General features: G+C 40.3%; 1 protein-coding gene across 1 annotated transcript in view; it reads left to right on the top strand.

The window, feature by feature from the left end:
- Positions 1–22,170, top strand: part of COL4A1 (collagen type IV alpha 1 chain) — a 139,214-nt gene that overhangs the window by 85,396 nt on the left and 31,648 nt on the right. Inside the window, exons 10-25 of the mRNA XM_036459284.2 lie at positions 24–86; positions 1,357–1,392; positions 1,918–1,959; positions 3,502–3,588; positions 4,048–4,074; positions 4,203–4,253; positions 5,110–5,154; positions 5,239–5,292; positions 8,884–8,925; positions 10,979–11,063; positions 11,434–11,469; positions 11,933–12,097; positions 12,935–13,030; positions 15,896–15,979; positions 16,767–16,837; positions 21,458–21,649. Of these exons, the coding sequence (XP_036315177.1) occupies positions 24–86; positions 1,357–1,392; positions 1,918–1,959; positions 3,502–3,588; positions 4,048–4,074; positions 4,203–4,253; positions 5,110–5,154; positions 5,239–5,292; positions 8,884–8,925; positions 10,979–11,063; positions 11,434–11,469; positions 11,933–12,097; positions 12,935–13,030; positions 15,896–15,979; positions 16,767–16,837; positions 21,458–21,649 (1,176 nt within the window). The remainder of the gene's footprint in view (positions 1–23; positions 87–1,356; positions 1,393–1,917; positions 1,960–3,501; positions 3,589–4,047; positions 4,075–4,202; positions 4,254–5,109; positions 5,155–5,238; positions 5,293–8,883; positions 8,926–10,978; positions 11,064–11,433; positions 11,470–11,932; positions 12,098–12,934; positions 13,031–15,895; positions 15,980–16,766; positions 16,838–21,457; positions 21,650–22,170) is intronic.

Below are 22,170 nucleotides of genomic sequence, written 5' to 3'. Positions count from 1 at the left end.
TTTTCTTTCTCAATACATTGTAGGGTTCACCAGGATTCCCAGGGATGCAAGGTCCCATAGGCCCTCCAGGATATACCGGACCACCGGTAAGTTTGGGGGGATGTTTCCCTGAGGCAGTCATTCAAAGAACAACTATGTTGAAGTGTGAAAACAAATACAATTGAACGAAAACTTTACACAGTGGCGATCTCCTTGACTTGGGTTGGGCGAATGAATTTCTCATGAAAATATTTGGCTGCATCTATGGTGCATGCATTCCCAGAGCTGTGGGAACAGGATAATAATAGCACTGCATGCCAAGACAGCCCTCAAATAGAAAACACCTTCATTATGTGAGGGGCAGAGTGGATGCCAGTGATCCATGGCCTGAAGAGGCTGAGTTCAAGGTGGACAAGGAGGTTCAGCCCCTGGAGGTAGACTTGAGGGTCTGCTCTGTTGGGGGCTAAGGGCACAGACCAGGTGGCGGCTAGAAGCTAACACAGTATTTCAAAGACTGTGCCAACTGAGCATCCAGAGATAACATCCAAGGATGCTCTGCACTGTCATTGGCCTCCCTCACAGCTGATAATTCTCAATAGAAGGAGAATGTCATCTGCTCACACATACATATTTGGGAATACTAGAGAGTTAATATGAATAAGACTTATGTTTACTAGGAATGAATAATGCACTTATTTTATTATCCTCACACTGGCCTGCCTGAGAGTCCTAAGATTTCCAGGCTTAGCTTTTAATTTATTCTTTTTTGAGGGTGAATAAAATTTAACAACTCTTCTTATATTCATTTCTGCACATGAAACCTCTTATATGTTCTTGTAATGTATGACAGCATATTTATAAGTAAAGAATGACTAGTAATATATGGTTACTAGACTTACTGTGGTGATGGCATTCTTTATGTACACAAAGAATGACCAGTTTTTACTTTTTAAAGCATTCTGAAATTTTGTTACAAACACAAGGTTTTTTTTACTTCACTATCGTCTACTTGCTGGAAGAAATAATTCAGTTTTTTTGAGATAAAAAATTATATCCAAATTAGACAAACATCATTTCCAAACTGGAAAGTGTAGAATCATAGAGAGTTTGGCTGGTGATTTCATTCATTGTCTGTGAGCCTGGCCTGTTCTTAGATCAATGGGTTCCACAGGACAGTGCCAAAGATTTTTTAAGTATTTACATTCCTGTTAATAATCATACAAAACTAGTTTCTGGTTACTTTCAAAGTTTTACAGTTCTAGAACACCAGAAAAAAATAACAAATAAATTATGTTAACGGTAGGATCATAACATAATTTCTGTACAGAGCTTACCAGGGTTGTGAACTGTATTTAACTAAAATGCTTTATCTTTTAGGGTCCCCCAGGCCCTCCTGGCCCTCCAGGTGAAAAGGTAAAGATTTGTGTCATTTGTTTTTTGTTGGCATTAGTATATGACTGTCATGAAATTATCATAGCTCATTCTTTAAGTCTCTGTTAAAAATTTTTGGAAAAATCTAACTTCTTTACCTTTCTCTATAGTTAACATCTGTCTAGCTACCTATCCATCTATTCATCCATCTAGCTAACCTATCAATTGGTTATTTGATTGATCTCTATATCCATTGATCTTTTTCCATCTACCAACCCCTCAGTCATTATTTTGGAATCATTGATTGTTTTAATAAAGCCAGAGTTTAAAAACCTTAAGTTAAGAAAAAAAGGCTGTTATAGACTTATTTTTCAATAATATGTTTAGAAACTTTTTATAAACATTGAATACAGCATGATCACAACTTCACTGAAAATCTTAGGATGGTTGAGGGATGAAGCTATTGCCTTAAATCTGCTATCATACTGTATGTTATATGATATTTGTTAGACTCTTTTGAGCAAAGTAGACCACTCTACTAATGGAAGCCTAATTTTCAATCAACAGGGACAAATGGGCTTAAGTTTTCAAGGACCAAAAGGTGATAAAGTGAGTACATATTGCTTTTAACATGAGTTTTCATGTTTAAAATTATGGTTCCAAGCATGATAGAGCTTCTGCCTCTGAACCTACTCTTGGGCTCTTATCCCATAGATATTCTTCTCTGCACATTCATGAGTTTGTTAGTGTCTTCCTTAAAATACACAGCTAAATGTCACTGAACTCAAGTGTGATCTCACCCACAAAGAATATGAGGCCATTAATCTCTCAATTGAACATTTCAATCAAAATGTTCAATATACAGTTCAATCAAAATGTTCTCAGGCATTGATAAGACCAGACCTAGACTTTATTATAATCGACTCCAATTAAGACTTGACTGTTAATAGTGTAACTATATTGAACCATGCAAAAGCAAAAGTCATCATACCAAATTTGGGAGGAAACGAGCCAGGGAAGCAGGGAGCCATGGACCGGAGCAGGCAACCTCATCGTGGGAAGAAGGAAGAACATCAGTGGGTCCCTGATTCTCTGGTGATCTCTCCATCAGTTCCGATGGATCACACCAATGAAGTGGGTACTGACCAAGTGGGGATTATTGGAATTATGGCAGCAGCACCCGCCCGACCAAGGTTCTTTTCTGTGAATGGTCAAGCTATTGTAGACAATGGCCACCAGGGGGCCCCAGGTCAACCGAGGCATGGGCAAATGTGTCCTGGGCAGGTGGCCTCTGCTTTCTACCACAAATTTTGCCCAGTTTTTTCATAAACCTCACACACAACAAAGTAACCCTGGAATTTATACAGTTGAATATTTTTGGACCTCACTCATTTGGGGACTCATTGTACTTCCAGTTGTACCCAGCAATTAGGATGTCTGAGAAAGACAATTCTTGATGGTTCTTGTACTTTGCCTAAAGATACCTCTCTTCTTTCCAGGCTCTTCTTGGCAATTTGTGTCTTTTTCAGGACATCAAAATGCAATTGGACAGTGTATATGCATATGCTTGTATATATGTGTCCAAGTATGTATGTGTATAAATATATATACATATATACTGTTAGTATATGTATGCATGGTCTATACGTACATGCATTCATACATGTGTCCTATAGATGACCATTGCTATTACTCAAGACAGTGGCTTTCCTGACCCCAGAGAGATGAAAGTCTCCTCCTGACTTTAGATACTAGTCATGCCCTCTTCCTACTGAAACTTCATTTCTGCTAAGGCAAGGATAGATCAGAAAAGAGTACAAGAGTTGAAACAGGTTTGGCTCAGTGGATAGAGCATCGGCCTGTGGACTGAAAGGTCCTGGGTTTGATCCCAGTCAAGGGCATGTACCTTGGTTGCGGGCACATCCCCAGTAGGGATGGTGCAAGAGGCAGCTGATCGATGATTCTCTCTTATCAATGTTTCTAACTCTCTATCTCTCTCTCTTCCTCTCTGTAAAAAATCAATAAAAGATATTAAAAAACAAAGTACAAGAACACTTTTAAGATAGATGTTTTATTTTAGGCCCCCTCTGCATTTTTTCCCCAATATATCATCATTTTTTCCTAACTAGTTCCCAATGTTTGCATCAACAGGGTGAACCAGGGGTCACTGGCCCTCCAGGAATGCCAGGAAAGGCTCAAGTTCAACAAAAAGTAGAATATGCCACTAAAGGAGATAAGGTATGAAACGACGGAATGCCACCTTGCAAATTTTGCGCAAATTCCAAGGGGTCAAGAGAAACTGTGTCAAAAATTCAGTTTCTTCAGCTTTGTTCACCCCTGACCTGGAGGACAGATGTATAGATTATCCATCATATAAAAGATGGAGAGCAGAGGCAGTTGGTCCTAGGTAGGCGCAAGCCTGGTTTGAAGCTGGCTCGCCCCAGTGAGGGCTTTTTCAGTGCACCCCAGCGGAGGACGGGGTACCAGCTATGGATCAAGCATACTTAAGTGCCCTTCTTAAATCTGTAATCCAGTCAATGCGAGGACGTACATGCTGGAGACCAATGTAAATTTCTTTGTTACTAATATCAGGAAAAGGTTCCTTTTTTCCTTTCACATGTTCAATGTCGCATATAAAAATGACACAGTCATTAGATAGTACTAATCTATCTCTCTCTCTCTTTAAAATTCTTTTAGGGTGAAAAAGGTGACCCTGGACCTTATGTAAGTACTAAATTCTTGATCATTATTATTTTGTGAAGCTTATTTTACTTTAAGTGTAATATTTACTTAATTTAATATTATACTTAAATGTATGAATGAATCTAACTCTCTTCCCCCCCCCCTCCAAGGGAATGCCAGGGTTTGGAGAGAAAGGGGAACCTGGAAAACCAGGACCTCGAGTAAGTTCTTTCAAGAGTCTTTTTATTCCCATTGTAAATAGTTTTCCTTGCATTCCTAGAATCACAGGGTCAGGCACACCGAAGAATGGAAGAGGCTGGGAGGGGTTTTCTGGTTTCTCTCTTTCCTCTCCTGAAGGGCTTTTCTGAAGCTCTTGGGAGTAGACATAAGGAGAGCTGTCATCACTTGAAAGGAGTCCCAGAAGGTTGAGGTTCTTTGTTATTCATATCTCAAGACAGCCTGGCATTGGGTGGGGGCCTCTCTGAAGAGCTGCCCACCTGCTGGCTCCCCACTGATTGCCTATCTGCTTGCTCAGAGCCTGTGGTGCCCTTTGCTGCCGCCTTCCCAGGCCAGCTCGGACCTCCACCCAGATCCGGGATGCACACCCCGGAGTGGAGATGCTGACATGCTTCTCAACCCCCAGAGTCCTGGTGGAAGGACACCCTCCCCGTTTCCAGTAGCCTGAGAGTTTTCATTTTCTCCCCTGAAATAAGGCAGGAAAACCTCCACTAAAATCAATGCTCTGCATAGCAGCTACGCAAGGCTCACTGGCCAATAGGAAACCTTCTCCGGGGGTAGTAGCTATGCTGCCAAATGTAAAGGTACCTTTCGAAGATTTGGAACTAATCAGGCTCCATTTTTTTTTTTTTTTTTTTAATGGAAAAGTCCTCTTCTGATGTAACACTTTCATAGGTATTCAGTGTTACGCTATTCCTTGTTGTTGTGGTGGCATCAGCTTACGCAGAGGCTTCCTAGGAAAGATGACATATCTTTTGCATTTGAATCAGAGCCTTGTTGTTCCAGTGTACTTGCTATGTTGTTGATGAAAATACTAATATTTAAATTTTTATCACACAGGGAAAGCCTGGAAAAGATGGTGAAAAGGGAGAAAAGGGGACTCCAGTAAGTATTTCTCTATCATTTTCAAAAGGAAGCTGTTGGCCTTCACTAGCTGACAATTGTTGTTGCCTGTCCTGTTTCCTTTAGGGTTTTCCCGGCGACCGAGGGTTCCCAGGACAACCAGGACAACCGGGTTTTAAGGTAAATGGGGGCGCTATTTTGAGTTTTTAACCTTCATTTTGTAGGTCAATTCAGAATCTTTTACTAGAATAGTGGCCTATGGACTCACAAAGAGTTAAAGTCATTTATGCTCCATGTGAGCAAAAACTCAACGCAATGGTTTTATTTGTATGCCCAAAATTTTAAAAGTATGAGATGTTGCATTCACATTTTTAAGGTTTTTTTTATTTTTTTGTACTAGATTAATTTTTCCTGATTGTAAACCACCACCAGAAAATGCAGAAAAATATTGTGACGATAAAAAGCTCATGGGATCTTTCCATTACCCACCAAGAAATAGTCAGAGTTAGTAATTGTTCTATGTGCACATATGTACATGTGCTTTGAAAAGATGATATTGCATCATATGTCCTGCATTGTTGCATAATAATATGAAGTGGACATATTTCTATGTCCATAAATGTAGTTATTCATTTATACTGTTAATGTCCACACTTTTTTACTGTATTTAAGCCCCTTCCGCATTTTTATGATTATTTTTGTCCACTGGTCTTATCATTTCCCTGTTATAAGTTCCTAAAAATGTAATGTTTAGGGTCAACATTTAGACTCCTTTGGAAGCTTTTGCCATGTACCCCCAAATTGTCCCCAGAAAGGCACCTCACTGCTGGTTATCAAACTTCAAAAAATATTTGTTATTCTGATTAACAGAAAAAACTCTTTGCTTTATTGTTTTCTTTTAATCATGAGACTAAATAATAGACATGTCTACTAAAATAGAAATACAATTGAAACTTCAACAACATGGATTTGAAAAGCATAGCTGTACTTACAAGTAGATTTTACCCCCCCAATAAGTGCATACAGAACAGTAAATGTATTCTGTGTCCCTTATGATTTTCTTAATAACACTTTCTTCTCTCTAACTTATTTTATTGTAAGAATAAAGCATATAATACATGTAACATACAAAATATGTGATAAACCCCCTGTTCATGTCATTAGTAAGATTTAGGTTCAACAGTAGGCTAGTAGTAGGGAAGTTTTCAGGGAGTGAAAAGTTAGACATGGGTTTTTACACATGGGGGTGTGGGGGGTCAGTGCCCTTAGCCCCTGCATTGGTCAAAGGTCAGCTATAATTTGGGAATGTTTATCTCTAACAATGAGTGATAAACTAGTGAAAGGACTTCAAAGTTTGCTTATCAAAGCCAGGGACAAAAGGAGAAATCCTGTACAAAGGCTATAATTTTTTAAGAAAGTACAATCTTATAGAATTTAAAGGTAAATATGTTTGGAATATATTAGCTAAGGTATTTTTTAAGTTTCACAAATATTTCTAAAATTCTTCTCATATTTATGAAAAACCAAAACAGCCAATTTTGATTTAATGCCTAAGTTTAATTCATTGTTTAAAAAAGGGGGGGGGGGGAGATACATTCATGAAATAATGGCCTATCTTAAGACTTTTAAAGTATTTTGATGTTTATATAAAAACAGTATATATAACATGATTACAATTTTTTTCATCTAATATGGATTAAATTAAGCCTCAAAGTGACTAGAACTTATTCACTTAATGTTTATAAATAATGTTGGATTTTAAGGGGAAAGAAAAAAAAACATAAGTATCCTTTATTATGATTTCCAATGCAAATTTGGACATTCTTACACCTAAAAACCTCAAATATTAGGTCTAGTAATAATTAATGTCGTTTTCTAATACTTTTTAAAATCAAATCTATTTAAACAATACAACAAAATTTAATCAACAATATAGTTGCTATTAGGTCTAGTAATAATTAATGTCGTTTTCTAATACTTTTTAAAATCAAATTTATTTAAACAATACAACAAAATTTAATCAACAATATAGTTGCCGTTGTTTTCTACTACTTGTGCCCAATGCTCAGGAAGCATTTTAATCCCTCTGTTGTAAAATTCTTGTGATTTTGATGCAAAAAATTCGGTCAATGCATTTTTGAGGCATTCTTCATTATTAAATTTTTTTCCAAGAAGAAAGTTTTGCAAAGAACGAAACAAATGGTAATTGGAAGGGGCAATATCAGGAGAATATGCAGGTTGAGGGAGAACTTCCCATTCCAACTGGCGCAGTTTTTCAGCAGTGATTCTTGCAGTATGCGGTCGTGCGTTATCGTGGTGAAGAATTACGCCCTTCCGATTAATCAGCGCGGGTTCTTTTTCTCTTAAAGCTTGGGCTAACCTTTCCAATTGGGCACTATACACTGCACTTGTAATGGTTTGGTTAGATGGTAAAAGTTCATAATGAACAATTCCTTTAAAATTCTACCAAACACACAACATCACTTTTTTCGCATGCAAGTCAGGTTTTGGCATGGGCTGCGGAGTCTCATTTTTGTCCAACCATTGAGGCTGCCTTTTCAAATTAACATATAGCACCCATTTTTCATCTCCAGTAACAATTTGCTCTAAAAACGGCAAACGGTTTTGACGAGAGAGGAGCGAACTGCAAATTGTGACTCTTTGATTACGGTTGTTGTCGGTCAACTCATGAGGAACCCATTTTCCAAACTTTTGGACTTTGCCAAGTGCACGCAATTGATTGGAAATTGTTTTTTGTGAACAATTTAAAGTTGTCGCAAGCTCTTGTTGGGTAATTTGAGGATTTTGCACCAAAAGAGCTTGAAGAGCTTCTTGATCAAAATTGGACACACGGCCTCGACCACTCTTGTCATCTAACGAAAAATTTCCCTCGCGAAATTTCTCAAACCAACGCTGGCATTTTCTGGCGCTAACTGCATCTTGACCAAGAGCACTACAGATGTTTTTTGCAGCCTCACTTGCTTTTCTTCCTAATTGGAACTCGTAAAGCATGCAGTGCCGAATATGCTCTTCATCCGCCATCTTCTTAGCCCTAGTTTTGCAACAAAAACCAAACCAAACACAAACTTTTTCAAGCAAAACTTGTTAATTGCACTTCACACATTCTGTAGATACCACGTGTTTGAAGGTTATGTCAATATAAGTCAACGCCAAGCAAGATTTTAAACGAATGTTTAAAAACGACATTAATTATTACTAGACCCTTAAATGATTTCTTTAAGAAAACTATACTAAGAAATCAGAATCTTTCATATCATTTTATTTTAAACCACTGTGTATGAATTCAGCTTATAAATGAGTACACAATTTCACTCCTCTAAGCAAAACAGTTTTCATTTTTGCAAATAATATTTTACTCCTTGTCCATATGTGTAGTTATACATACTTATAATCACTGTATGTAACTTTTTTTTTTTTTAAGTACATTCTTCATGTTTTCAAGTTATCTTCAAGTAAAGTTCTCTGAGGGAGCGTACAGTCAACAGAACAAAAAATGGCGAGCTTGTTTGTCATGTGACTAATTGGCTTCCCATTTGTATCTTTTAGACACTTTCATCCTCATGTATCACCCTTATGCAAAGCAAAATGAAATGTGTTTGCTTTTGTTATAGTTGTTACAGAGCGCTTTAAGCTAATCAGGATGGGAGGTATTGAGAGGGAAATATTTCTTGCTAAGTTTAATTGCTTTCTGAAAGAGCATTACTCTTTAGAGTTAAAAAATGCTGAAGTTATATATTTTTTCTTTTGTAGGGAGACAAAGGTGAAGCAGGTCGTCCAGGCCCACCTGGAACTGTGAGTAAGACTAACGCTTGCTGGGCTGGGAGAGCCTTTGAAATGAAGGAAGGAAAGAGTTGAGACCATGCAGTTGCTTAGGCCTCAGGCTCCGTGGCATTCATAGACTGACATTGTTAAGTAAAGGGGCTGTGAATAATCTGAACTAATAATTTTATATATTTGATGGTGTGGAGTTTGGGTCTTACTTTTTATTAAATTTTGATCATTTCCGTATGTGGGTAAGAAGAGATGCCACACGCTGAGACTTTTTTGTTTTAAATGGTCCATTGAGGAAAGCGTTACCAAAGGGGATGGATCGTCCACAAGTCCACAATTTGACTGCACCTAAGCAAAACAGTTTTCATTTTTGCAAATAACATTTTACTCCTTGTCATAGGCATAGTTATACATACTTATAATCACTGTATGTAACTTTTTAAAAATTAATTTCTTTATTAATTAAGATATCACATATTTGTCCTCAACCCCCCATTCCCATCCCCCCCCACTCATGTCCCCGCCCCCCATATTGTTCTTGAACACTGATTAAACTCATTAGTGCACATAAGTCCTTTGGTTGATCTCTCCCTTTTATCCCCACCCTCCCTTTGAGGTCCAACAGTCTGACCCATGGCTTCTTATCTCTGGATCTGTTCTTGTCCATCAGTCTATGTTCACCATTTCCCCTAGATGAGTGAGATCATGTCCTACTGGAAATATACTTATCAGAATAAAAAATGAGACAAGCAATAATCGTTATGCTAAAAGGCATATGAATCAGTCTGTAGTGAGCTTCTTTCTGGGCCACCAGTTCTTTTTAAAAAAAGTACATTCTTCATGTTTTCAAGTTATCTTCAAGTAATCATTTTCAGTATCTTCTCAGTGTTGTGCTGTAATTATTTTAACCATTTTGCCCAAAAGCTTTTTTATTTAAAAAAATATATTTTTAATGATTTCAGAGAAGAAGGAAAGGGAGAGAGAAACATCAATGAATGAGAGAGAATCATTGATCAGTTGCTTCCTATAAGCCCCCTCCACTGGGGATTGAGCCTGCAACCTGGGCATGTGCCCTGACCAGGAATCGAATCATGACCTTCTGGTTCATCAGTTGATTCTCAGTCACTGAGCCACACAAACTAGGCATCCCCAAAGCTTTTTTAAAATGTTGAAAATGTTGCCATTCTCTTGTTTGCTGCCATTGCACTGTGTTGATGAATGGGTGTACAAACCATTGTGTGTGAGAGTGTGTGTGTTGGGCAGGGATGTGTGTGTGTGGTGGTGGTGGGGGAGGGGGGAGTAGGCGGTGGTGGTGAGTCATTTTTCCTCAAGCTACATTTCTAGAAATAGGATCAACTTATCAAGCCTTCTTAATGCTTTTAATTCTCCATATATACTTATGATTCATTTTCCATTTTTGTGATCCTGCAGCAGCATTCGTAACCTGTTTTTAGCTTTACCTCATCAGCAGATTTTAATAATGTGCAGTAACTTGATTTCAACAGAGGAATTACATTTTAAGGGTAATAATGTGGTAATCTGGCCATTTTCTTTGAATTTTAGTAATTTAGAATGGAGTGGGCAAGTTCACTCCTTTTTAAGGAGGCAAAAGTGCCTTCTTTTTGCCTAGGGCCTTAAGGAGGTCCGTATTTTGGACCATTTAATAAAAAAGAAAGGAGGAAACTCTTCCAGTAAAAACGTTGGAGTGTTCTGTTGCAAACAGTGAGAGGAAATGTGAGGGTGTTCTTTTGCTAGCGCCCTTTACAGGAGACCATCCATGGTATGGCTCGTATGGACATTTAGAAATTCCAAACCTAAACCTTGGAATTCATGTTTTTCTAACTTTACCTCGTGGGTAAAGCTCCTGCCAGGCAACTTATTACAGAAGGAGGCGGAGCTGCCTGGTGGACTTCTCTGCAAGGAGGACATGATGGAATATTTATTTTGTATGTGTTGACCTCCCCTTGCCGTATGACTACTCACATGTCATGCAATGACAGAAAAGGCGCTAGCTTCTTCACTTATGGCACCAGCCCCTCCCTGCTCCGCCGTGACCTCATGTTCTGTAATCCAGGTGATTGGCACAGGACCCTTGGGAGAAAAAGGCGAGCGGGGCTCCCCCGGGGCTCCTGGGTTGAAAGGAGAGCCAGGCCCCAAAGGTAAGTTGTTCCTTTCCTTTGTTTTTGTTTTTCCTTCTCTTTCTCTTCCCTCCTCTCCTCCCCTTGTCTCTCTCTCTCACCCTTTCTTCTCTTTCTTCCATTTTTGACCTGCACTCATTTGCACCTTGAAAACATCTGCATGCCTCGCAGGACCACGTGGTGACCGAGTCTCCCTCGAGCTCATGTTTCATTGTCACACTGTCCATCCCAGGGCCCCTCTCCTGGCAGCTCTGTAGCTTCTGGGCCAACTGCATGTCCACATGTTCAGACCTCCTGTTCCCCTTGGCCATGGGTACCCCTGGGCTCAGAGATACAAACTGTCTATCACGAGTGCACCAGCCTCAGCCTGTCCAACTCTTTCTCTTTGTAGGTTTCCCAGGACAACAAGGCCTGCCAGGCCCCCCAGGTGAGCATCTCGGACTGATTTTTAAAGGATACTGTCCATCTCCTCTGTGGTTGCATTATGAACATTGTATCATGTACATCAGATATTTGCATAAAATGTTTCACAGTTCTGTAGCACCTTTTTCTAGTAATGAAAACGAGACGTGTTCATGGGGAAGGTGTTCATTTTGTAAGGGACAAAGGCTAGCTAGACTCATGTATTTAGCCAGTGGGACTGTTCACGTCTCTTGTGGAGGCACGCCTACTCTGCCTGGCTCTGACCTTTTCCTTCAAGTTCATGTGTAGGAAGCATCTGACTGTCAGCATTTACATGGACATGGTGAGGAAGGCCTGTCAGTGTGTTTCAGCAGTCCCCCTTTTAGCAATGGTCACTGCTCATTCTTCCTTCAACAGTTAAAAAAATGAGTCTGTATGGTTGACATTCAACTTGTGGTCATTGAGGGGAGGTTTTGTTCTGCTTTCAGGCCTCCCCATACCTGGGCAGCCAGGTGCTCCAGGCTTCCCCGGTGAAAGAGGAGAAAAAGGTGACAAAGGACATCCAGGGTCATCTTTGCCAGGACCAAGTGGAAGAGATGGACTCCCGGGCCCTCCTGGGTTCCCTGGACCTCCTGGACCTCCAGGCTACGCAGGTAAGCTTCCTCAGGGACCATTTCACGTGGAGTTCCCTGGAGGACAGGCTGCAGGGGCAGAGCTGGCCCAGGTCTTTGAGGGGGCTCCCAAGTTCACATGCAGCGCAGAGGGCTGGTGTGTCCCGTGACGGATGAATTCTTTACGTCCCCCTTAGGTGCTTTGCAAAATTAGCCTTGCTACAGAAAGGAATAGTAAAAAATAAAACCATAAAACTGGTTTAAAGGAATAAGAAATACGTTAACCAGCTCTGAGTCTCTTGGCTTCTAAAGCTGAAAAGTGAACCAGTTGAGTTGTGCAGTTTGTACTGAAAATAAAATGTATTTTAGCTCATCTGGAGTCACATAAATGATGCTCAGAATTGACTAGGAACTGTCAGTTAGAGACACTTCTCCAGTCTGCAACTCTGCATAATTTTTGCTTTGCTGAAAGTTTGCTTAGGAAAAGTAAGGAATAAAGTGGCTCAAGTCTTCTTTGTGATGCCACAGATGTATGATGGTGAAGAAACCACTTAACTTTTTTAAGCCCCCGTTTCTTAATCTGTATGATAAGGATGATGGTGTGTACTTGGCAAGATAAAAATGAAATAAAGTATGTGACATGTTTTAGAATTCTGAAATACTAGTAGACATTTCAGAAGAGATGGCGTGTGATGCTGAGTAGGAGGATGGATGCTATGTGTGCTGGTCCTATTTGTGAGCAAACTAAAACTGGATTTCTAATACTTACCAAATATCCCCCAAACAGTTTGGTTTTATGAGAGATTGAGTTACAGAGTGTGCAAATACCTAGCTTCAGTTAGGTAGGAATGATCCTATAACTTTAAAAATCCATTTCAGATGGACAAGTGGAATGCCGGCCTGGACCAGTTGGTGATCCGGGTCCTCCTGGAATTCCAGGGCAACCAGGATTGTTGGGTGAAGTTGGAGAGAAAGGTAAGAGATTACTTTTTTTTTTTTTTTTTAATGATGCTCATGCTAGGGCCTATAATATACTAATATGTCTGCAAACTCACTGTCTTGGAATTGATATGGATGTAGTCTCCCTTTATTGGAACTCCCTGCAAAGTCCATTCTAGGATGTGTCTGTGCTGGAATTTTTCCTGTTGGATTTTGAGAGGCAGCTCTCACCTGGGAGACAATGAGGAGTCAGGGCGTTGATGTCAGAGTTGCTGCCCTTTACCTTCTCCACGGCCGGCAGGTGAATGCCCACTGATGTCTTACTGTGACCTTTCAGTTCGAAGTTTGAGTGAGAGTTCCCTTCTCAAAGGAGGCATGTCTTCTAAGCCAAACCACAAATGTACACCTGGGATGCTCACCACCCTTCTAAGCCATAATCAGTGTGAGCAAATCTGCTCACGGACCAGCTGACTCTACCCAGTGCTCTCAGTTTTATCTTATTCTTCCCAATTTTTTGCTATAACAGCAACCCAGGATACAGCATAATCCTTTTACCATGGGATTTTCCATTTTTCCATTGGAAACAGAGTGGATAATCACCGCACCGACAGTCCTATTTTAGAGTGTAATAAACAAAGGATATTCCAAGACGCCTCTCAGTACCCAAGGGTGGAACAAATAGGAGGCTGCTCCCTGAGCCTACCCCATTGTGTACCTTTTCTGGCTTTAGATTGCTAAGAATTTTGACTCTTCCAAAGTCTAAAACACAAATGCTTCATGGAGAACAGTTTCAGCTAAATCTTAGAATTTTGGCAAGTTGCAGAACCTTAGATGGAAGTGATCTCAGAAGCCATTGGAGCTGGGGTGGGAGTTCCCCAGGCACTGTCATTGTCTTTCAAGGAATGGCTCTAGTTACCAGGTAGAGAGTCCTTTCTGAGATGGGCTGCTACATTTTACAACAGAGCCAGTGTTCAGAAGGTTCTCTGTACTGTGGTTTTGTTTATCCGTCTCCTGAATCCTAAGAGAAGAGTCTTTTTTCCGTGTCTTCACGCTCCTGCTGGAGAACCGTCAGCCCACCCAGACTGGTGCCTCTCTCCGCCCACTCCTGCACTCATAGCACTCATCCACAGAACCCCAGAACATAGCTGGGTTGTTAGCAGACTAGCATTTTGTGTCTGTCCCAGGGCTGGGCTGCTGTTTTGCCTCTGGGAAGAACACAGAATGAAGCAGTGCACTGTGCCCAGAGCTCAGGGACACAAGGCTGTCTGCACTGATCTTTTTCTGTCCCAGACCATAGGGGGCCTATTGGAGAGGAGTGGGCAGTAGCCGTGCCAGGGGCTGGGAGTGATGCAGACCAGCCTCTCTGACTTCCAAACATGGGCATCTCCACATGCACTCTGCTCTACATTAAACCTGATTTGCACCTAGAAACCAGACATTTAAAAAAAAAAAAATCTTTATTGTTCAGATTATTACAAAAGTTCCTCCCCCCGCCAATAGCTCCCCTCCACCAGGTTCCCAACCCACCCTCTGCTTTTTCCCCATACCCCCATTGTCCTCATCCATAGGTGCACAGTTTTTGTTCAATCTCTTCCCGCACCCCCATTCCCCTTTTCCCCGAGAATCATCAGTTCACTCCCCTTCCATACCTCTGGTTCTATTATATTCACCAGTTAATATTGTTCATCAGGTTTTTTAATTCCCTTGGTTTTCAGTTTCACTTGATAGTTACGTATTTGTTGATCATAATTTTTATCTTTATCTTCTTCCTCTTTCTAAAGAATGTCCTTCAGCAATTCATATAATTCTGGTTTGGTGGTGATGAACTCCTTTAGCTTTTTTTTATTTGTGAAGCTCTTTATCTGGCCTTTGATTCTGAGTGATGGCTTTGCTGGGTAGAGTATTTTTGGCTGTAGGTTCTTGCTATTCATCACCTTGAATATTTCTTGCCATTCCCATCTGGCCTGCATGGTTTCTGTTGAGAAATCAGCTGACAATTGTATCGGTGCTCCTTTATAGGTAACTACCTGCTTTTCTCATTTTGCTTTTAATATTCTCTCTTTGTCTTTTGCTCTTGGAATTTTAATTATGATGTGTCTTGGTGTGGTCCTCTTTGGATTCCTTTTGTTTGGGGTTCTGTGTGCTTCCTGGACTTGTAAGTCTATTTCTTTCACCAGGTGGGGGAAGTTTTCTGTCACTATTTTTTCCAATATGCTTTTGCTATCTTGCTCTCTTTCTTCTTCTGGGACCCCCGTAATTCTGATGTTGGTCTGTTTGAAAGAAACCAGACATTTTAAGATTTAGGATACCCTAAGGCCTTTTAGCTTAGTTTGAAAGTCAGGACCAAAGGTGTTAAAATTTCCAAAGAAAGGCATTCCTTTTTTTTTTTTTTTTTTTTTTTTCTTCTTTTTTTTTGTGCTGCCATCTCTCTACTTTTCCACCTCAATGACAGGTCAGATATTTGTTCTTGCTTGGGGGGGCTTCTTCTTCTCAGTGATCATCTGTCAGCATGTTACCTGGCTTTAAGAACAGGAGCAATATGTACAGTTTGCTAACAAATACTAAAAAAAATAATGGGACATTATAGAGTGGGAGACAAAATTGTAGCAGTCAGAACTTCAGGATGATAGGCAAAATTGAGTTCTGGATCACTTTTCAGTGATTTGTTGAAAATGGTTACCCGTGAAGTGTGCCCAGTGACAGGGACACGCGGCAGGTTAGCAAAGGCGTCTGGAGCAGGGGTTAGATCACTGAGAAAGCACACTTTTTTAAAAGCACACTTTTAAGAGTGAATGCGTTACTTTTAAAATGACGGCTTTCTTTGCCCTTTTATTCTGTCACCACACTGCAGAGACTTCTGTTCACGTGTTACATAAAAGTACCCTGTGCTTCCCTTTTTAGGCCAAAAAGGAGAGGGTTGCCTTGTCTGTGACATAGAAGGACTTCGTGGACCTCCTGGGCCACAGGGACCCCCTGGAGATGCAGGTAAGACCCCAAATGTGAAAGGGACTAGGTCAGAATTTGCTTCAATGCGCTGGAACCTTCACAGTGGAACATATCTTACTCCACGAGAGACCTGATTTTCTGAATTCAGACTAAAGCATAATAATGAGACTGTTATACTCAACTTCCAGGATGTGTCCACTTTGTTGAAAATTATCAAGATGGCCTATAAATTCATTGTCATTAAAATGTCCAGATAAAAGGATAGCAACATATGGCTTACTCAGCTCTGCAAATGTAATTATCTTGAAAGAAGTTAACTGAATGTCTTTATGGGAAGTGGTCTGGGGTGGGGTGAGGCGATTTGGAGCCATCCCACTTCAATATTATCTTTATGCATTTGAGTCACTTTTCCCTTTCTGAGCTCACCTGGAGCATTTTCATTCTTATTTTCTTTTAAAAAATATTTTTATTGATTTCAGAGAGAAAGGTAGAGGGAGAAAAAGATAGGAAAATCAATGATGAAAGAGAATCATTGATCAACTGCCTCCTTAGGATTGAGCTCATAACCCAGGCATGTGGCCTGACCAGGAATCGAACTATGAACCTCCTGGTTCATAGGTTGACCACTGAGCCACCGTGGCCTGGCTCATTATTACTTTTCGATATTCTTAAAACATTATTCATTTTGTGTAAAGACCTTTGTACTTTGAATCTTTTTTTTTTTTTTGTACTTTTGAGTCTCAAAAAATTTTTAAAAGCTTTTAAGTTATTAGAAAGTATCTCATCAATAACATGCTGTAATTTTTTTCTCTCTCTCTTATGAAAGGTTACCCAGGGCAGCCAGGGGCCAAGGGCGAGAAAGGTCTACCTGGCAGGGACGGTTTGGAAGGAATGCCTGTGAGTAAGCCTGTCTGAGTTCATGTCCGTATTAGAAGGTGCACATTTTTGCATTTGCAATACAGTGTCTGCCGTATTTGGGAGCCTGTGAAAGTATCTCCTGATCCAGCAGTCTGGAATTACTTCCTGTGTCCCTCTTTGCTCATTCCCCTGAGAATGAGCAGGACTCTGGGAATCCAGAACCAGCATCTCAGCTGACCTTCTCCCCGGTCTGAATTCAGTTGCCACTTACTTTGTGTCCAGGTGCAGCCGAGTGCTGGTGTGCCCCTGTCCCACAGGGTCTCTAGTGTTCTTGAAACAAACGATGCCACCAAGGATTACCTCTTAGCAGCGACACTGTTGAGCTGAATTGTCCTTCTGCACAATTACTGCTTATCATACCAAATCACCTACAAACTTATATTCATGGATAGGTTTAGCACCAATAGTTTCTAAGGAGAGAGGGAGGAAAACTGACCTGTGTCCTTCTAGGAATTTGAAATATTGTTTCTTCTTCTAACAGATACATCTTTTTGAAAATTTCTAACACCGTACTCTATTTTAAAGATGCTTTTTAATATCTATAAATGAAATACATCAGTCATATGGATGTGAACCCTTTCAGTTAATCAAAACAACATCTTCTTAGCTCTTTTAGTTTGTTTTAAAAGAAGCCATTGGGAAAAAAAATAGCAGTAACCTTAACATTGAAGGACATTATTTTATTTCATGTAATCAGCTTTATATCTAAAGCTTTTAAACCTTAAGACATTGTTCTCTTCATGTTTTCTTGGTTCTTATAAGTTCTGTAAACATTAACTACTTCCTACAAATTCATTTCCATTTTCCCTTTCCTTTTGTCATAGATTGAATCTCAAGTCGTTAGCATTATTCTTTTTTGTTGTAGCACTTTAACACTCAGATTTAAAAAAAACATTGCTGGATGCTTCTATAATGGCGGGTCAGGGTGAAAAGGAGTTGAAATGGAAACGGAACAGCTGGGATTCAGCAATAGTTTTCTCCTTTTGAAGTTAGGTCCTGAAATGCTGCTTCCCAGAGTCTGGGGAGATAAGTTAGAAGTTGCAATTGTTTAAAATATTTCTAAATCCATTAGAAGTTTTCATTGCTGGGAAGCCCTGGCTGTGGTGGCGATCAAAGGCGGAAAAACTTTGAAGGCAGCAGTAAAGGATGCTTTTAACCTCTGGACATAGTCTTTATCTACTTGGCCTTTCTGGAATTATTTCTGCCTCCACTGTGCCCAAAACCAAGTCCAGACATCCTTTTCTCCAGCCTCAAATCTAATAAAAAGGGATAAAGGGGAAGGAGATGAGAGAGAAGGATGGTTGAGTAGAAGTTATGATAAAGAAGAAAGTAAAGAAAACGTGCCACAAAAATTTTAATCCTGTACCTTCCTTATCAAGAGCTGCTTTCTTCAGATGGGGAGAAAAAATGCCTAAAAATTGTCTTATGGATAAATAATTTAATTGAGAAGAGAGTAATTTTCCTTTTATTTGAGGCTATATGGTTTAACTAGCTCAAAAGTGTGGTTCTTATGTCAAATTTAGCTGGAGGCTAAAAGAGGTACTCAGGAACCCATGGAGTATACTGAGATGTGAATTAAAATGAGAAAGTGATGAAGTGCTCACAGTTTTCATTTGGTGCGGATGGCACTTTGGTGACATGTTCTTTTGAAATCCAAGTGTTTGATTTTGGAAAAGAAGGACAGATCACAAGAGTCTGGCTCCTGACAGATGTGGAAGCCCATGCTGCAGAGCAGGCTCTGATTGCTGGGAGTGGATAATTGAAATGAACTCCTCCTGGTTTCCCCCACAGTGGCACCACTTTTTAGAAGCAGACCACATAGACAAGGGGACCTTCTCTGATTTGTGCAGCCAGTGCTAAATTTTCAAGGTGCTACTTGATTTCCTCCATATTTATCTAAAGGGATTAGATCAAAAGACCTTTGAATTGCTTAGATTAACAAGTTCTGTGGCAAAGTAACCCCATGAGATTGCATAGGGTCATAGATGTTTCTTTAAAAAAAAAAAAAATCTAGATTTCTCCCTTGAATGATAGTGAATAAGGTCATTCTTATTTTTAAAAAATTATATTTTCTCACCCTAGGCTCACAATATTAGAAAACTATATTTCTGTATAATAACTATAAAATAACATAATGATTCTTCTGGGTTGAGAAACATGTATAGTATAATAATTTCTTACATTGGTATTTATTTTCTATAGGTGAATATTGCCAGTTCAACATATACTTCCCCCAATATCTCCTTAGTTGCAGACAGTAAGGATACAAAGATAGAAAGCCTTGGTCCTGCCTTCAAAGTCTCGAAAAACTAGTATAAAGACAGATGTGCAAGCAAAAGGTCCTAATAAGCAAAGCAAATTTTATAACGAGAACCATGCGTTACACCATGGTGATACAGGAGAAAGCAGCTCTACCTATCAGGAAAGGTTTCACAGAGGACTCTAGCTTAAGCTGAGATTTAAGGATGCATAGGAGCTAATATTAACCCAAGCGAAAAAGCTACAAAACACCACTATACCTTTCAACTCAATAATGAAATTTCCTTGACCCTCTGCTAACCTTTCTAGCAGGTGGCTGGTAGAGCTAAAGAGTTGCCATTCTTGGGACAAGAGCAAATAGGTTGGGCATTTTCTACCTTCCCCAGTTACATCTGAATGAAGTTTCCTCTGTTGTAAAGGGCACATCTACCAGTTTCAATCAGCTCTTTCTGTCCAGGAGAACTTTCTGCCATGACAGAGATGTCTATGCCTGGGCTGTCCAGTTTGGTAGCCACTGGTCCGTGGTTGCTATTGAGTCCATGAAATGTGGCTAGTGTGACTAAGGAGCTGAAGTTTGAATGTTATTTAATTTAAATATTTAACTGGTATTGGACGGTGCAGACTTGTTGCAGACTCTCCAGGCTTCAGGAAGCACAATGGATGGTGCTGGTTGTGCACCTAAGAAGGTAGAGCTGTGCCATGTTTGGTAGAGAAAGGGCAGCTGCTCATTCCTTAGCTGGCATTGTTTCAGCTCAGAGGAAGCAATATGAGCAGGAAAATGATTCAGCCCTACTTAGGTTAGTCCCAAATTTACAACTTGTGTGACCTGAGCAGGCCTCAGGACCTCTGCCAGCCTCATCTCCACATTTGTGTAGAGGCAGCTTTCATGAGATAATACCTGACTCTTCAGTGCTTATGTGGTGTGGGGATAAAGTACAATCAGAAATATGACTTCCTGACTATTATCTTGAGTATTAGCTCCCTCATCTGCTAAAAGGTGCTTTGAATATTTTTCCTGCAGAGTTGGGATAAGAATCAGAGATGATCAGAGATCACACACACACACACACACACACACACACATACACACACACACACCCCAATGATTGGGACACATGGTAGGCACTTAATAAATGGTAGCCACTTCTTAAATCTAAAGATTGTATGCATTTTGGTAAGTCTTTTGTTTTCCAGTTCCTTCCTTTGAGACATATATATTACACATAGACACACATATGTGTGATTCACAGATAGCCAAAAACCACTTGAGAAGGAATTTATGAAAAGGAATTCAAATTAAATGAATTGTGAAGTTTTAAATTCTGCCAAGTCAGCAGGGAGGCTAAAGAGATAGCTCTCACAGGCCTAAGAGAACAAGCTAGGGAGACAATTATTTGAAACCTTGGCTATTTTCCTTGTGAACCCCAACTCTCAGAGTTGCTGGTGGAAAAACCTCCAGGAGTGTGGGCATCCCTGGCAGATTTAACTTTCCAGGAACTGAAAAGTGTTCTGTTTGTCTCCTGGGAAAGTCGATTCTGTTGCACTCCTTTCCCCGAGTTTCCTGTCTCTCTGGTGCCCCGAAAACCTCTCTTCCGGAATTTGGAGTGTAGGCTTAAACCTGGACAATTTCAACAGTGACTAGACTTAAAGAAACAAGGGTCTTGCTAGCCCTCATTGATTCTTAACCACCATCTACACCTAGGAGCCATTTCTGCAGTTCCTGGGCCCAGAATCTTACACATTCACTGCCTTCCAACAGTTGCTAAAATGTTCTGGTGAATGTTGAACCGTTATAAGGGGCAAGAAAGCTACCTAAGGACCATTCCACGAGCTGGGTACCCAGTGCCACACCATTATGCTCCCACTTGTATTCCAGTCTCTGTTTCAGATCCCTAAAAGGAATATTTTTCAAGTGTGTTTACAAGAAGTGAGGTCAGATCAAGGCTTTGTCACAGCTATTGGATGGCTTCTAGTAAATGAATGAGGACATCTAAACACATCACCATTTTCAAGGAGGTGGCTTTAAAAATCCCCCCCCCCCCCATTTTTTATTACGGTATTATATGTGTACATATCTTACCATTGTCCCCTCCACCCCACTCCCATACATGCCCTCACCCACCAGAGTTTTGTGTCCATTGGTTATGCTTATATGCATGCATACAAGTCTTTCGGTTGATCTCTTATCTCCCCCACCTCTCCTTAACCTTCCCGCTGTAAACAAAAAGTCAAATTACATGGAGGTGGCTTGTTGATTTTGTGTTGACTGTGTCACCAGCCATGCTGGTCTCTTGTATGGATGAATGTCTCCAGGGGTGTCATAAAGCTTTGTCCTTGTAGGGCCCTCAAGGTTCGCCAGGGCTGATGGGCCAGCCAGGAGCCAAGGGAGAGCCCGGTGAGATTTACTTCGACATGCGACTCAAAGGCGACAAAGGAGACCCAGGTTTCCCAGGACAGCCCGGCATGCCAGGCCGATCAGGGACTCCTGGAAGAGATGGCCATCCAGGTCTGCCCGGCCCCAAAGGCTCCCCGGTATGTTTATTTCCAGACTCTTAACATTCATTGTACAAATGGCTATGCAAATAATGAAGAATAACTGGTATCGTATTTATATATTCTCACTTAAATGCTAATTCTCATAAATGAACTTGTTTCATGGTTCATGGAAAAACTTGTCTGTAAACCTACGCTGATGGTGTGACTTGATAATTAAATAATAACGGATCATTGTTTTCTGATGTATTGGGGGGGGAACTGAAAAGATTTTCTCATGTCAGAAGGGTGGTGAAGTTTCAAGTGAATGGTGTTCAAGTCATCTTTTATAAGAAGATTCCAGATATAAATGCCTCACTCTTTGAAGTGTCTCCTTATGTAGGATAAGGGAGAAAGGATGATTGCTCAACTTCGAGAAAAGAATGCTGGTTTCACTTATTAACCACAAGTTGATCTTTGTAGAAGGGTTACAGTAAATAAGTAGCATAAGCCAGTTAAACCCTGGTACTTATTTACCACTGTGTGTGTAAAAATGTGACATGGGCAGAAGTGTTGGAATG

The sequence above is a fragment of the Pipistrellus kuhlii genome, unplaced genomic scaffold (genome assembly GCF_014108245.1).
Source record: "Pipistrellus kuhlii isolate mPipKuh1 unplaced genomic scaffold, mPipKuh1.p scaffold_m20_p_3, whole genome shotgun sequence".
Classification (NCBI taxonomy): domain Eukaryota; kingdom Metazoa; phylum Chordata; class Mammalia; order Chiroptera; family Vespertilionidae; genus Pipistrellus; species Pipistrellus kuhlii.
The sequence above is the reverse complement of the archived record's forward strand: the minus strand, read 5'-3'. Positions and strand labels throughout refer to the sequence as shown.